This window comes from Nematolebias whitei, chromosome 2 (genome assembly GCF_014905685.2).
Source record: "Nematolebias whitei isolate Nwh7 chromosome 2, NemWhi1, whole genome shotgun sequence".
NCBI lineage: Eukaryota > Metazoa > Chordata > Actinopteri > Cyprinodontiformes > Rivulidae > Nematolebias > Nematolebias whitei.
Genome location: NC_056499.1, coordinates 55,955,442 through 55,970,185, shown reverse-complemented (window position 1 = coordinate 55,970,185; position 14,744 = coordinate 55,955,442). Strand labels below are relative to the sequence as shown.

At 43.0% G+C, this 14,744-nt stretch overlaps 1 protein-coding gene across 1 annotated transcript in view; it reads left to right on the top strand.

Moving 5' to 3' along the window:
- Positions 1-14,744, top strand: part of LOC119424930 (CD82 antigen) — an 88,929-nt gene that overhangs the window by 19,942 nt on the left and 54,243 nt on the right. The window contains exons 2-3 of the mRNA XM_037692454.1: positions 7,699-7,771; positions 14,029-14,150. Coding sequence (XP_037548382.1) covers positions 7,699-7,771; positions 14,029-14,150 — 195 coding nt within the window. The remainder of the gene's footprint in view (positions 1-7,698; positions 7,772-14,028; positions 14,151-14,744) is intronic.

Genomic DNA, 14,744 nt, shown 5'->3' with positions numbered 1-14,744 from the left:
TTATTATTATTATTATTATTATTATTATTATTATTATTATTATTATTATTATTATAAAAAAGAACAACTTGTACAACCCAGTCCAGATTAGCAGCAGGTACAGTATAAAATCAGAAACGGTTCTTGTTGATGAAAATTATCATATCTGCTTCTCAGGCAGTATGTGTGAGTGTTCTGGACAGACAGTGTCTCCTGCAGTGGAGAACACGTGTTTGCTGGGTATAGAAGAAACTTTAACACATAAATATGAGAATGCAAGATCTGACAGCAAAGGATAAATCTTGTGTTGGTTCCACCACCAGCAGCAGGTCCTCAGACAGAACGACTGGTGGAATGTCCTGGTACATCTGCAGCCTCTCTCCACTTGTTTCTTCATGGACATGGAGCTGTGACATTATGTTCTGTGCCTCTTCCTCAGCAAAAAGCTCCTCCAGTGGAGACTTTCTGGACAGATTGCAGGGAGGCGGTTCCTAAACAAACAACAGGTTCATCAGTATTATCAGTAAAAAGGGATTATTAAAGGCATGATCGTTAAGATTGAGAATGTATATACAAACCGGATTCCAAAAAAGTTGGGACACTAAACAAATTGTGAATAAAACCTGAATGCAATGATGTGGAGGTGCCAACATCTAATATTTTATTCAGAATAGAACACAAATCACAGATAAAAAGTTTAAACTGAGAGAATGTATCATTTTAATGGAAAAATCTGTTGTTTCCGAATTTCATGGCGTCAACAAATCCCAAAAAAGTTGGGACAAGTCCATTTTTACCACTGTGTGGCATCCCCCCTTCTTCTTACAACACTCAACAGACGTCTGGGGACAGAGGTGACCAGTTTCTCAAGTTTAGAAATAGGAATGCTCTCCCATTCATGTCTAATACAGGCCTCTAACTGTTCAATCATCTTGGGCCTTCTTTGTCACACCTTCCTCTTTATGATGCGCCAAATGTTCTCTGTAGGTGAAAGATCTGGACTGCAGGCTGGCCATTTCAGTACCCGTATCCTTCTCCTACGTAGCCATGATGTTGTGATTGCTGCAGAATGTGGTCTGGCATTATCGTGTTGAAAAATGCAGGGTCTTCCCTGAAAGAGATGACGTCTAGATGGGAGCATATGTTGTTCTAGAACCTGAACATAGTTCTCTGCATTAATGGTGCCTTTCCAGACATGCAAGCTGCCCATGCCACAAGCGCTCATGCAACCCCATACCATCAGTGATGCAGGCTTCTGAACGGAGCGTTGATAACAACTTGGGCTATCCTTGTCCTCTCTGGTCCAGATGACATGGCGTCCCAGTGTTCCATAAAGAACTTCAAATCGTGACTCATCTGACCACAGAACAGTCTTCCATTTTGCCACACTCCATTTTAAATGACCCCTGGCCCAGTGGAAACGTCTGAGCTTGCTTAGAAATGGCTTCCTCTTTGCACTGTAGAGTTTCAGCTGGCAACGGCGGATGGCACGGTGGATAGTGTTCACTGACAATGCTTTCTGGAAGTATTCCTGAGCCCATTCTGTTATTTCCTTGACAGTGGCATTCCTGTTTGAGGTGCAGTGACATTTAAGGGCCCGGAGATCACGAGCATCCAGTAGAGTTTTACGGCCTTGACCCTTACGCACAGCGATTGTTCCAGATTCTCTGAATCTTTTGATGATGTTATGCATGGTTGATGATGATAACTTAAAAGTCTTTGCTATTTTACGCTGGGTAACACCATTCTGGTATTGCTGCACTATCTTTCTGCGCAACGATGGTGGAATTGGTGATCCTCTTATCATCTTGGCTTCTGAGAGACACTGACACTCTGAGAAGCTCTTTTTATACCCAATCATGTTGTCAATTGACCTAATTAGTGTTAATTGGTCTTCCAGCTGTTTGTTATATGCTCAATTTCCTTTTTCCAGCCACTTATTGCTACTTGTCCCAACTTTTTTGGGATTTGTTGACACTGTGAAATTTTGAATCAACATATTTTTCCTTTAAAATGTTACATTTACTCAGATTAAACTTTTGATCTGTCATCTATGTTATATTATGAATAAAATATTGACATTTGCCATTTCCACTTCATTGCATTCCGTTTTCATTCACAATTTGTTTAGTGTCCCAACTTTTTTGGAATCCGGTTTGTAATTTCAGCTATCATACACTTACACTCTCCTCCTCATCCTCCACTCCCTCATTCTCAGGCCTTTCCTCAGACTGCATGGTGACCTCATCATCTCCACAGTCTTCCTCTGTTGACCATAAAGAACATTATTACTAGTATTTAGATTTCAGATTTTAATAGCAGAAAAGGCCAGTTGTGCATGAATGACATTTCGCCTACTCAATCAGATTTCTCTGGATATTCTCCCAGACACATCATCCATCTTCTGTTTAAAGCGCAGAGCAGCACTTTTCCACCTTATAACAAGTTGATGAACTTATTTGACAAGTGGTCCATGGTAGATGGTGTGTACTTGGGTTGATGGTTTTCACCATGTCCCTGCAAACATAAACAAACATGTAATGTCACTGTCACTGTAACACTGGTTTAGGATGGACAATTAATTAGCTTAGCTCTATTGTTATTGGCTAATTAACCTAAATGTTGGTTCAAAAAACGTTCAATACAAAATACTAAATGTTGGTGATTCCACTCTGAAAAGGGATGCAACCTTTTCACAATATATGCTGTAAACATTCTGTGGCACTCTTCATTCAGTTGCACCGACGTATTTCCCTTGAACGCTATGGTGAACTCAGGAGGACATCCTGGAGCCTGGCTAACATTATTAGCCATTTCAGGTCATTAATCTATGAAGAAATACATGAGCTAACGTTAGCATGATGTTGTTTGCATTTGAGTTGACCTACCGCTTTAATTCGAGTATAACTTGTTAGCTGCCTTAATGTTGGTATGAAACGTAGTTTATAGTTTTATTTACCTGATGGAGCCAGAGAAGGAGGCAGCGAAAACAGTCCGGCAGAACAATTCAAAGACGGGCCACTCTGTTACTTCTGAAGGTCGGACCCAGTCCGGAGGAGGAGGCAGAGAAAATAGTCCGGCGGAGCGCGTCAAAGACGGGCCCCTATTTTACTTCTACACCCTCTTTTGCATGATATAAAATTAGTGCAAGTGCTGCACTGAGCTGACTGGTCATTTTATTAAAGTTGACCGCAGCTGCTCACTCTCCATGTATGGGAACACTTCTAGTGGATTCTTCTTCGTTGGTTTTCAGCGGGTGACTTCTTCTTTGTTAGTGTTCGGTGGGTGGCTTCACTCCGGTTGGTGGACTAGGCATCAAAAATAGGAATCGAAAATAAATATTTTGAACGGTTCAGGAAAACCGGACAGTTAGTCCCGGTTCCAAACTATTCTCGATCCTCGATGCCCAACCCTAATGTTGACAGACTGAATGTGATCTTTTGTCCCATTCTATTAATGCCGACCTGCATTAATAGATTTGTTTATTCGAGCGAGGAGATACTGGAACTAGCAAATTATGCCACGGCTGGTATACGCCATCTGATTCCTAAGGAGCTTAGGTGCAAGTACCGAGGATGTTGAGCTAGTCGTAAACACAATGCCAGAATGAGGGCTAGAGTTAAAATGTGGAGGCTTTCAAAACCACCAGTTCCCTCTGTGGTTATAGGAAATGTTAATGCACTGTCCAACAAGATGGATGAGCTTACTGCATTGATTGGGAGCCAGCAAAGCTACAGAGACGCCAATCTGCTTATCTTCACGGAGACTTGGCTAACCAGCTGCATACCGGATGCTAATGTGGACCTGCCTGCCTCCTTCACTGTGAGAGCTGATCAGGATCCCAATTCCAACGCAAAAGACAGGGGGGGACTCATCCTGTGTGCTAACAAGCGCTCTTGTCACCTTAATCATCTGACTGTTAAAACTGTAAAATGCAGCCATGACTTGGAGCTGCTAGTGGTTAGCATCAGACCTTACTATATACCACGTGAGTTCTCACACATCATCACACTTTGTGTCTACATACCTCCGAAGGTTGACACTGAGGTAGTGCGTGTGTCTATATTTAACATGACTATGGACTGCCCCAACACTCAGATGCATTTTTCCTAATTTCTGGGGATTTTAACCATGCCACTCTGGGCAATACTCTTGCCTCCTTCCACCAATATGTAAGCTGTCCCACTAGGAAAAATAAAACATTAGATCTGTTGTATGTTAGCATCAAGGATGCATACTCTGTTTCACCCCTCCCTTTCTTGGGCAAATCTGATCATAACCTTGTTCATTTGCAACCTATATATACGACTCTGGTGAAGAGGCAAACTGTAACCACGAGGCAGGTCAGAAGGTGGTCCCCTGAAGCAGAGCATGCACTAAGATTGTTTTGCCACTACTGACTGGAATGTATTGGTTAACTCACATGGGGAAGACCTGAATGGGGCAGTGGGGTGTATGACGGACTATTTGAATTTTTGTATGGACCAGGTGTTACCTGTTAAAATGGTGAAGTGCTTTGCCAACAACAAACTGTGGATCACTGCTGGAGTGAAGGAAGTTCTTAATAAGAAGAAAACGGTATTTAGGAGCAAAGATTGGGTGACACTGAGGGAGGTACAAAAAGAACTGAGAATCTGCCTGAAGCAGTCTAAGGAAGCATACAGCAAAAGTCCTGAGAAGAAGCTGAAGGATAATAACATGCATGAAGTCTGGAATGGCATGAAAACTATTACTGGTTGCAGGGGTAGGGTGGGCTATATGGACCTCCAGAGAGCTGAGGAACTGAATTCATTTTTCAACCGGTTCAGTCCCCCAATGACCAGCTGCTCATCCCCACTGGCCTCCCCTGATCATGTACATACTGCTGCTCTTCAAGATGCCTCTCTTCCATTCTTGGAGGTGCCCACCACTCCCATCTGAACTCCTTCATCTGTCACAGTATACCAGTTGACCAGGGAGCTATGACATTTCCGTTCAAAGAAAGCTGCAGGTCTGGATCAGGTCAGCCCAAGCCTCTTGAAAGCCTGTGCTGAGGAGTTGGGTGAACCCTTACACCAGGTCTTCAACTTGAGTCTGAGGCTGGGGAGAGTTTCTTCACGGTGGAAAACATCCTGCATCGTTCCAGTCCCAAAGAAGACCCAACCCTGGGAGCTTAATGACAACAGGCCGGTTGCACTCACATCACATGTGATGAAAACACTGGAGCGACTCGTCCTTCAGCTTGTTCATCCTCAAGTGTTGGTGGTGAGAGACCCCTTTAAGTTAGCTTACAAGGAGAAAATGGGTGTTGAGGATGCTGTTATCTACCTCTTACATTGTGCCCTCACATACCTTAATGTGGGTGGGTGTTTGGTGAGGATGCTATTCTTTGACTTCTCCAGTGCTTTTAATACAATCAATCCCAGCCTTCTCCAAGAGAAACTGAACATCATGTCTGTGGATGCCCACTTGGTGTGCTGGATATCAGACTATTTGACCAACTGACCCCAGTTTGTCCTAGTTGGGGGTTGCAAGTCCTCAACATTGACCAGCAGTAAGTACTGGAGCACCTCAGGATACAGTGCTTTTGCCCCTCCTTTTCACTCTCTACACCACTGACTTTCAGTACAACTCTGATACATGCCACATGCAGAAGATCTCTGATGACACTGCTATTGTGGCATGTATTAGGAAGGGCGAGGAGGAAGAGTACAGGGGCCTGGTGAAGGACTTTGTTCGATGGTTCCATCAGAACCAGCTTTCGCTGAATGCCACTAAAACCAAAGAGGTGGTGCTGGATTTCCGCAGAGCTCCACCCCTTCTGCAGCCCATCATTATTGATGGATCAGAGGTTGGGGTGGTGTGAACCTATAAGTATCTGGGGCTACAGCAGGACAAGCTGAACTGGACTGCAAGTATGGACGCTGTGTACAAGAAGGGGCAGAGCAGAGTGTACTTTCTCCAAAGGCTGGCCTCTTTCCGGGTCTGCTCTAAGTTATTGCATGTGTTCTACCAATCCATTGTGTCCAGTATACTTTTTTTTGTGTGTGTTGTGGGGGCAACACTAGGAAGAAGGACATCCTAAGGCTGAATCGGCTCATTAAGAAGGCGGGCTCTGTGGTGGGACTGGGCCTTGACTCTGTGGAAAAGGTGGTGGAGCAGAGGACGCGCTCCAACATCAGGGCGATCATGTCCAATCAGGGCCACCCCTTGAACTCTGTCTTCTCCAGCGAAGTTCAATGAGCTCCAGACTCTGTTCATTGAGGTGCTCTACTAAAAGACTAAAGAACTCGTTTGTCCCTCGTAACATTATGTTGTATAATACGGCCACTCCTGGCAGGAACCATGACCGCCCGCCTGCCCGCTAAGTTGTACCAAGATAGAAGACCGGTAGGTAAATATGTCAGAGCTTTTCATACCTGTGTTCCAGTATCAGACACTGAATGTGTTACACACCATGACAGGAAGTGTTCTCATGTGGTCCCAGTGGTTGTATAGCAGTGTAGTATCAATGGTTGTATAGCAGTTTAGTATCAATGGCTGTATAGCAGTGTAGTATCAAATGGAAGGTATTACACATCATGTATGGAACTGTGCACAACTACTGGAGAGAATTAAGTAAGTAAATGTCCTAAAAGAAAGTCATATTGCAAACATCTCAAAATACCATACAAGCCTCAGAGTACCACATGAGTTTCCTAACAGTGTGTGTCAGTGTGCAGCATTGTAGTTACACAACCACAGATTATGCAGCTCAGAATGTCACAACTGTTTCTGTAAAAAGCCCTACTGAAGGTGAACTTTTCCTTTTAGATAGTCCAGAGCTTGTAAGAAGCACAAAACGAAGAAAATCAAATCTGAATTTAAAAACAGTCAAGTCAAAGTCGCTTTAAAATCTAAATGTGACATTTATTTATTTATTTTTATTAACTAATATGGCTGGGAATGCTCTGCCCATGAACCATATGTTTGTGTTCGTAAAAAGCTGGATGAGATGCTGGCCGAGGCTGCAGCTCCAAGGATGCCCCCGAGTCTGTGAGCTTGGCTGAACTGATGAGAGTATAAAAACAAGCTGCACACACTGCTCGTGGCAGATTCTCCTGACTGGTCTTCATGCATGTACTTCCTGTATGTCTGTGTGTACTTCCTGTATGTCTGTATGTACTTCCAGTATGTCTGTGTGTACTTCCAGTATGTCTGTATGTACTTCCGGTATGTCTGTGTAACCTATCCTGAACATCTGTATTTGCAAGTAAAATACAGTTTAAAAATCTTCTCCTGCCATCAAGTGTGGCTCATTTTGAATACGTGAGATAAACCATGAAGTATGATCAGAATTAAAGTTAAGGTATTTAACTTTATATTTAGGGAGTGGTGGTGCAGAGGTTAGAGAAGTTGTGCTTGTGGTTGAGAGATCACCAGTTCGAATCCCCGAACCGCAGCATCAAACTTTGGGTGGGACAGGCACCCCACTCATGTGGGCTGCTCTGTGGTCTGTGTCAGGAAGTTCAAAAGTGTCCAGCCTAAAAACAATTGCAAAATCCTCATGCACGTTGGCTCGCAGTGGCAGACAAAAAGCAAAGTTAGGATTATCTTTTACTCGTGAATCATTTCATGAAAAGCATCATTAAATATAGCCATGTTTAACTAACACTTTTTTCCCCTGTTGATATTTACACGTGTTCCTGTGTGTTTCCACACAGATTGACATGTTGTTTGTGTTCTTTGTTGTTTCTCCAGCTGTTTGGAACTGTCCTCACAGGCTTTGGACTCTGGCTCCTCCTGGACAATCAAAGCTTCATCGTTGTCCTCAGTAAGTATCTGAACAGGTTTAATGTTGTTTGTTTGTTTGTTTGTTTTATCTGAGGGGACAGCTGAGTATTGCTGTCAAATAGAAACTACCAGCTGCAGTCGATCATGATCACTAACAGGAAGTTAATAGACCTTGTTAAGTTTAAAAGCACTTCTTGAACCTTCAACACCGTAATTATTAAGTTTAGGTGACTGTACTGTATGTATATTTTTGAGCTTGGAGCTTGTGTAGATCAGAGAAAATTCACGATGAATTCATCTTGTTTATAAAAATCAGTGAAGTTGTATATTGTAAAATCATTCCAACCTGGAAAAGAATGCTTCAAATAAATCATTGAAGGACCAAAATTAATCAGACATTCATGCCCATGATGTGTAAATGGAAACTTGTGACTGCAGCTATACAACGGTTACTCAGATAACTGACACATTGATCAGACCATTAAATTACTGAAAAATACAAATCAGAAATGGCTTTCACCTTTTCTGTTATTAAAAATGGAATTGGAGCTGAATTATTTATTTGCAGTAACTGTGCTATGAAGTTAAAGCGTTTGTTTTAAGCATTGAATCAAGTATTGATGAGGTAAATGGTGGCAGAGAACGAGGAGAAAGAGACGAGCCGTGTCTTTGAGACAAGATGGAGACGAACACTAAGCGAGTGTAACAGAGCAGTGAGCATCACTGAGGACGTTTGTCTGCTCAGCAGGTGTCAGCCTTCACACACTGGGCTCTTTCTGCTCCGTTCACCATGCATGCATCACATCAACTCATTGCTCATCACTACACACACTCAGTCCTTACTGTGTCATCGGAGACCAGACGCCGTGAGTCTGGGGCTTTCAGTAACGTACTAATACAAAGCAAACTGTTCAAGAATGATGAGCTGTTCATGTTCAGCTTGGTGCCTGCACACAAATGACATGCACTGCCTGGCCAAATAAAAGTCGCCACCTGGATTTAACTAATGAAACAGGTACGAGCTTCCTATTGGATAATTACTGCATGAGTGATTATCTTTCAGCTGCAACAAGTTATTTAACTCCAACTGGTACAATGAGTTGCTTCTCATTTCTTAAACAACCATGTGGAAAGACTCATGGCGTGGTCGTGGAAAAGATGTCATTCTGTTTGAGAAGGGTCAAATGATTGGCATCAAGCAGAGGAAACATCTAAGGAGACATCCGGGAAGATGGCACCGCTGTGCATGGCCTGCCCTCCACCTCTGTCCGCAGTGATTGTGTTTTACCTGTTTTTGTCATTTTTCACCTACAACATCGACTAACTGCTGCTTTATGAACGTCATCAACTCCTAAATCTCCGACTATCTGCCACCAGTCTCGCTTTGTTTGATCATAATGATCGTAACCCTGGACCCCCTCTTGGATCCCCACCTCTGCTTGAAGACGTTCCTGTGTACCTCCGCTGTGGTATCCTGCCTGCTCGAAGACATCGCTCCAGGCACCGTGGAAAACGGGCCGGCCGTCTTGTGAGGATCAAAGCCTGCCGGGCTGCTACTGTGTCTTCCTCTTCAACCGAGGACCACATCTTAAATCACCTGTCCTGGCGCTGCGTCGATCCACCCGAGTCCTTCCCGGTCCCACGGGTCGGGTCACGCTTCCACAGCAGACCTGTTCGCTGCGGCTGGGCTTCCGGTCGTTGGAGTCGTGGGTCGAACTTCACAAATCTGAGACCACTGGTCTTAACTTCATGGACAACTTGTCCTGCTGTGATTCCTACAAGGATTGCACTGATAAACGCCAGATCTCTGGCTAATAAAACGTTTATATCAAAGGACTTTTTCTGCGTGACTGAGACGTGGCTCTCCTGTGGTGAGTTCATGGCCCTGTTGGAAATTTTACCACCGGACTGTTCTTATTTTAATGCTCTGAGAACATCAGGCAAAGGTGGTGGATTATTAGCTATTTTCAAAAAATGATGGAACTGCAAACTGGTACAGATACCAGCTAATTTTTTGAGCTTCGAACTGCTGTGTTTTGAGGTGGGCTGTTCAAATCCTGTTTTTTCTGCTGTGTTATACAGGCCACCCAAATATAATAAGGACTTCATGACTGATCTCTCTGATTTTTTAACTTGGATCTTACTCAGATATGATCGGGTTTTGATTCTGGAAGATTTCAATATACATGTGTGTTGCCCTGAAAAGCCGCTGACTCAGGACTTTCTAGATCTGATCCAGTCTCTGAACTTTGTACAGAATGTTGCAGGACCAACTCACCAGCATGGCCACACACTGGATTTAGTGTTAACCTTTGGTTTATCTGTTTCTGAGTTAGAAATTGGGGATGCAGTTTTCTCTGACCACAAACCCATTTCTTTCAACACTTCTTTTGTCAAGGAGTCCAAACCCCCTCCACCTCCAGCAAGGCCTTGTCGAATATTTAACCCTTCCACTGCTGCGCTCTTTTCATCTGCTTTTACTAAAAACTCTCTCTCTGTCTGTGAATCCTTTTCCATGAACACCCATGAGCTAGTCACTGTACATCAAGAGACCTGTGCTAAGGTTCTTGACCTAGTTGCCCCATTAAAAATTAGGCATCTAAAGCGCACTCCACACCCTTGGATGAATGAGATCACTCGCGCAGCCAAGTGTCAATGCAGGAAAGCCGAACGTAAATGGAAGGACAAACTTCACGTTTCTTTTATCATGCTAAGATCATGTTACAAAGAGTACCAGGCCACTGTTAAATCAGAAACAACAAATATTTCTCCCAAATCATCGCCTCAAACAGCCACAATCCCCGTGTTCTTTTCAACACCATTAACTCCATTTTAACCGTGACTCAGTCTGCCAACAGGGAGATCTCTGCAGTTACGTGTGACGACTTTACCAGTTTCTTTGTTAAAAAGGTTGAGTTGATCAGGTCACTGATTCCTCACACCACAGCTGACGCCTCTCTTTGTCCCCTCCACATCAGTCTTTAACCAGTTTGAACCCATTTCCCTCTCATTTCTAAATGACGTCATTGGTCATATGAAACTCGCAGGTTCCCCTGCTGACCCCATCCCTGCATCATTTTTTAAACCAGTCCTACCCTCCATTGGAACCTCTGTTCTTGACATTATAAACAGCAGTATAGCTACAGGTGTAGTTCCTGACTCTTTTAAACATGCAGTGGTAACTCCTTTAATAAAAAAACCTGGACTTGACCCTTCAACCTGCTCAAACTTCAGACCCATCTCCAAACTTCCCTTTCTTTCTAAGATCCTGGAGAAAATAGTTTTCACTCAATTAAACGAGTTCTTGAGTGGAAATTCTATTCCTGAGATCTTTCAGTCTGGCTTTAAGAAACTACACAGCACCAAAACAGCCTTAGTTAGGGTCTGCAACGACATTCTTCTGGCAAATGACTCTGGTCAGTCTTTAGTCCTGGTACTCCTTGACCTTACCGCTGTATTTGATACTGTGGACCACAGTAACCTTTTATCCCAGCTAGAACACTGGTTTGGGATTACTGGTGCAACGTTAGAATGGTTCCATTCATACCTGAGCGACAGGAGTTTCTGTGTTAATTTTGCCAAGACTCTATCTACTTCAGTGCCTCTTTCCTGCGGGGTCCCGCAAGGCTCCATTCTTGGACCCCTTCTGTTTTCTTTGTATCTCCTCCCCTTAGGGTTTGTCCTGAAGAAACATGGTCTTTCCTTTCATTGTTATGCTGATGACTCTCAGATTTATCTGCCGTTAACACCTAACAGTTCCTCCTCCATTCGCCCTTTGTTAAAATGTCTTGATGACATCAAGACTTGGATGGCTGCAAACTTTTTGAGTTTGAATGATCAGAAGACTGAGGTCATTGTATTTAACCCTAGCTCTGCCACTGTCACTGATCCTACAAACCTGGACTCCCTTCAGCCATATCTAAAACAGTCTGTTACCAATCTCGGGATGGTTTTAGACTCGGACTTAAAGTTTAATAAGCAGATAAATGCTGTTCTTCAAAAAAGCTTTTTTCAGCTTAGGCAGATGGCAAAGCTCAAGTCCGTCCTGTCCAGATCCAACCTAGAAAAATTAGTCCATGCATTTATTACAACCCAGCTGGACTACTGTAACTCGCTTTATGCTGGGGTCAGTCAGGTCTTTCTCTCTCTCGTCTCCAGCTCATCCAAAATGCTGCAGCTCGGCTACTAACAGGAACTCACAGGTTCGAGCACATTCTTCCAGTTCTGTCCTCTCTTCACTGACTTCCTGTGCGTGTCAGAGTTGATTTTAAGATTCTTCTGCTGACATTTAAGTGTGTTAATGGCCTTGCACCCTCATACCTCTCCGACCTCCTTCATCCTTATACTCCTTCTCGGGCCTTGAGATCATCAGACCAGCTGCTTTTGGCCGTACCTAAAACCAGTTGAAGCTCAGAGAAAATCGGGTGTTTTCAGTCGTGGGCCCTAAACTCTAAAACAATCTGCCCATCAACATTCGACAGGCCACCTCAGTCTCTATTTTTAAATCTCTCCTCAAAACACATCTGTACTCACTGACACATCTGTACTCACTGACACATCTGTACTCATTGGCATTTAACAGTGTGATCTCATTTGGTACTTCGTTGTTGATGATTGTGTTCATCCATTTTGCTTTTACTCCCTGACATTTAACGCAGGGTGATTTGATTTAGTATTTCATTGTTTCTCATTATATTTAATGTTTTTATTCATGTTGCTTTAATATGTTGTTATTAATATTTGATGCTGTGATCTTTTTTGGTAAGCACATTGATAACAGTTACTGTTTTAAATGTGCTATAAATAAATGTGATGGTAAATGGTAAATGGATTGTACTTATATAGCGCCTTTCTATCTCATTTCAAGATACTCAAAACACTTTACACTACAATCTGTGTCCTCATTTACCCATTCATACAACACTCTACTAGATCTCTACAAAGCTAATTGATCAAATAATTCTAATGAGACTAATCAGTGCTTTAGGTCACATTCATACACTGATGGGACACACATCAGAGGCTATGAGGGGTTCAGTGTCTTGCCCAGGGACACTTCAGCATGTGACTGCTGGTGGATTTGAACCCCCAACTCTCGCATTCGAGGACGACTGCTCTAACCACTCAGCCACAGCCGCCACGCGTGACGTGACTTGACTTGAGATTGCAGAAACTACTAAAATTGGGTTAAGAACTGTCCAACACATTATTAAAAACTGGATTGATAGTGGGGACCCATCGTCTTCCAGCAAGAAATGTGGCCGGAAAAAAATCCTGACTGATCGTGATCAGTGATCACTTAAACGTTTGGTGAAATCAAATGGAAGGAAAACAACAGCAGCACTCACGGCTTTGTTTAATAGTGAAAGTAAGAACATTTCCACATGCACAATGTGAAGGAATTCAAGGAATTGGGACTGAACAGCTGTGTAGTCTTAAGAAATCCACTAATCAGTGAGGCTAATCGGGAAAAAAAGGCTTCAAATTGTTAGGGAGCATAAAGATTGGACTCTGGAGCAATTGAAGAAGGTCATGTGGTCTGATGAGTCCAGATTGACCCTGTTCCAGAGTGATGGGTGCATCAGGGTAAGAAGAGAGGCAGGTGAAGTGATGCACCCATCATGCCTAGTGTCTAGTCATCAATACAAGATCTTGGTGAAAATTTAATGCAACACTGGATGAAATAGATCTTGTGACATTGCAGAAGTTTATCGAAACATTGACACAGTGAATGCATGTTGTTTTCAAAGATAAATGCGGTCCAACCAAATATCAGTGTGTGACTTTTTTGGGGGGCCAGGCAGTGTATTGCCTAAAAGTACATTTCCCTCAAGTGATTGGGATGGCTGGTGGGGAGGCCAAATAATAATCTATGGTTGAAAAGGCCACCATTGGCCACCTCCTGGCTCTGCCATTGCACTTGGTGGTGGAAAATATTGCTCTTTTCGCTTGCCAGGATCCATCACTCTGCTCTGCCTTGGACACACACACAAAAAAAACTTCTGTTTTTCTACAGTGTAACTCCTACTTGCGTAAATATGTTGAATAAAAGTATTAAGCTTTACTTGCATATCCTGTTCCGCTCCAGTCTAGAAACATACTCATCTTGAAAACTATAAAAATTTACTATTCAAATCCCTCAGTGATTTGGGGCTGCTTGTTTTATAAGAAAACTGGACTGAAACATTTCAAAAACGTTCTTAACAAATTTGTATGGTTATTGTCAGAGGATGGAAACAACTTGCATCTAATGCAAAAAGCACAAAACTTTACCACTCGAAATGTGTGTGTCCTCAGATAACTCCACACATGTGAAGGTGGCCTGTTACATCCTGATTGCTGTGGGAGCCTTCTCCATGCTGCTGGGCTTCATCGGCTGCCTGGGAGCCATTTATGAGATTCGTTGCCTGCTCGGCCTGGTGAGTCTCTGCCTTCATCATCAGTAGGTTTTTAACAAACAGCTTTTCATCTAAACATGTCCGCTGTGTGGAAGTATTTTACACTAAACACCACAAAACAAGACAGCAACGTGCAATGTCTGCAGAGCCACAGCATCACATTAAACCGCGGTAAAGTTAGTTTTACGTTGGACATTCGATCTTCGGGACTTCAGCGGTCTGTTATTTTGGTTCAGTCCGGAGAAGGCAGTCTGATTTCGGTCAGTCACGCTCAGTCAAACGTGTTGCAAGAGGGGCAGACTGAGCGCGGCTGACCGAGATCAGGCTGCTGCTTCGGATTGAACAAGAAGAAGACATCACTGAAGCCCCGGAGCTCAAATGTTTACAGAGAAGTTGCTAAACTTCATCATAATTAATGACCAACCACTATCAGTTGTAGAAAATGAAGGATTTCTCAGCTTGATACTTGCAGCCAAGATATAGTTTACCCTCCAAGAGATATTTATCAGTACAACAGTAGACAATCATAAAAAAACATATGATTTGAAAATTACAAGAAAATTATACATATGTGTGTGTGTGTGTGTGTGTGTGTGTGTGTGTGTGTGTGTGTGT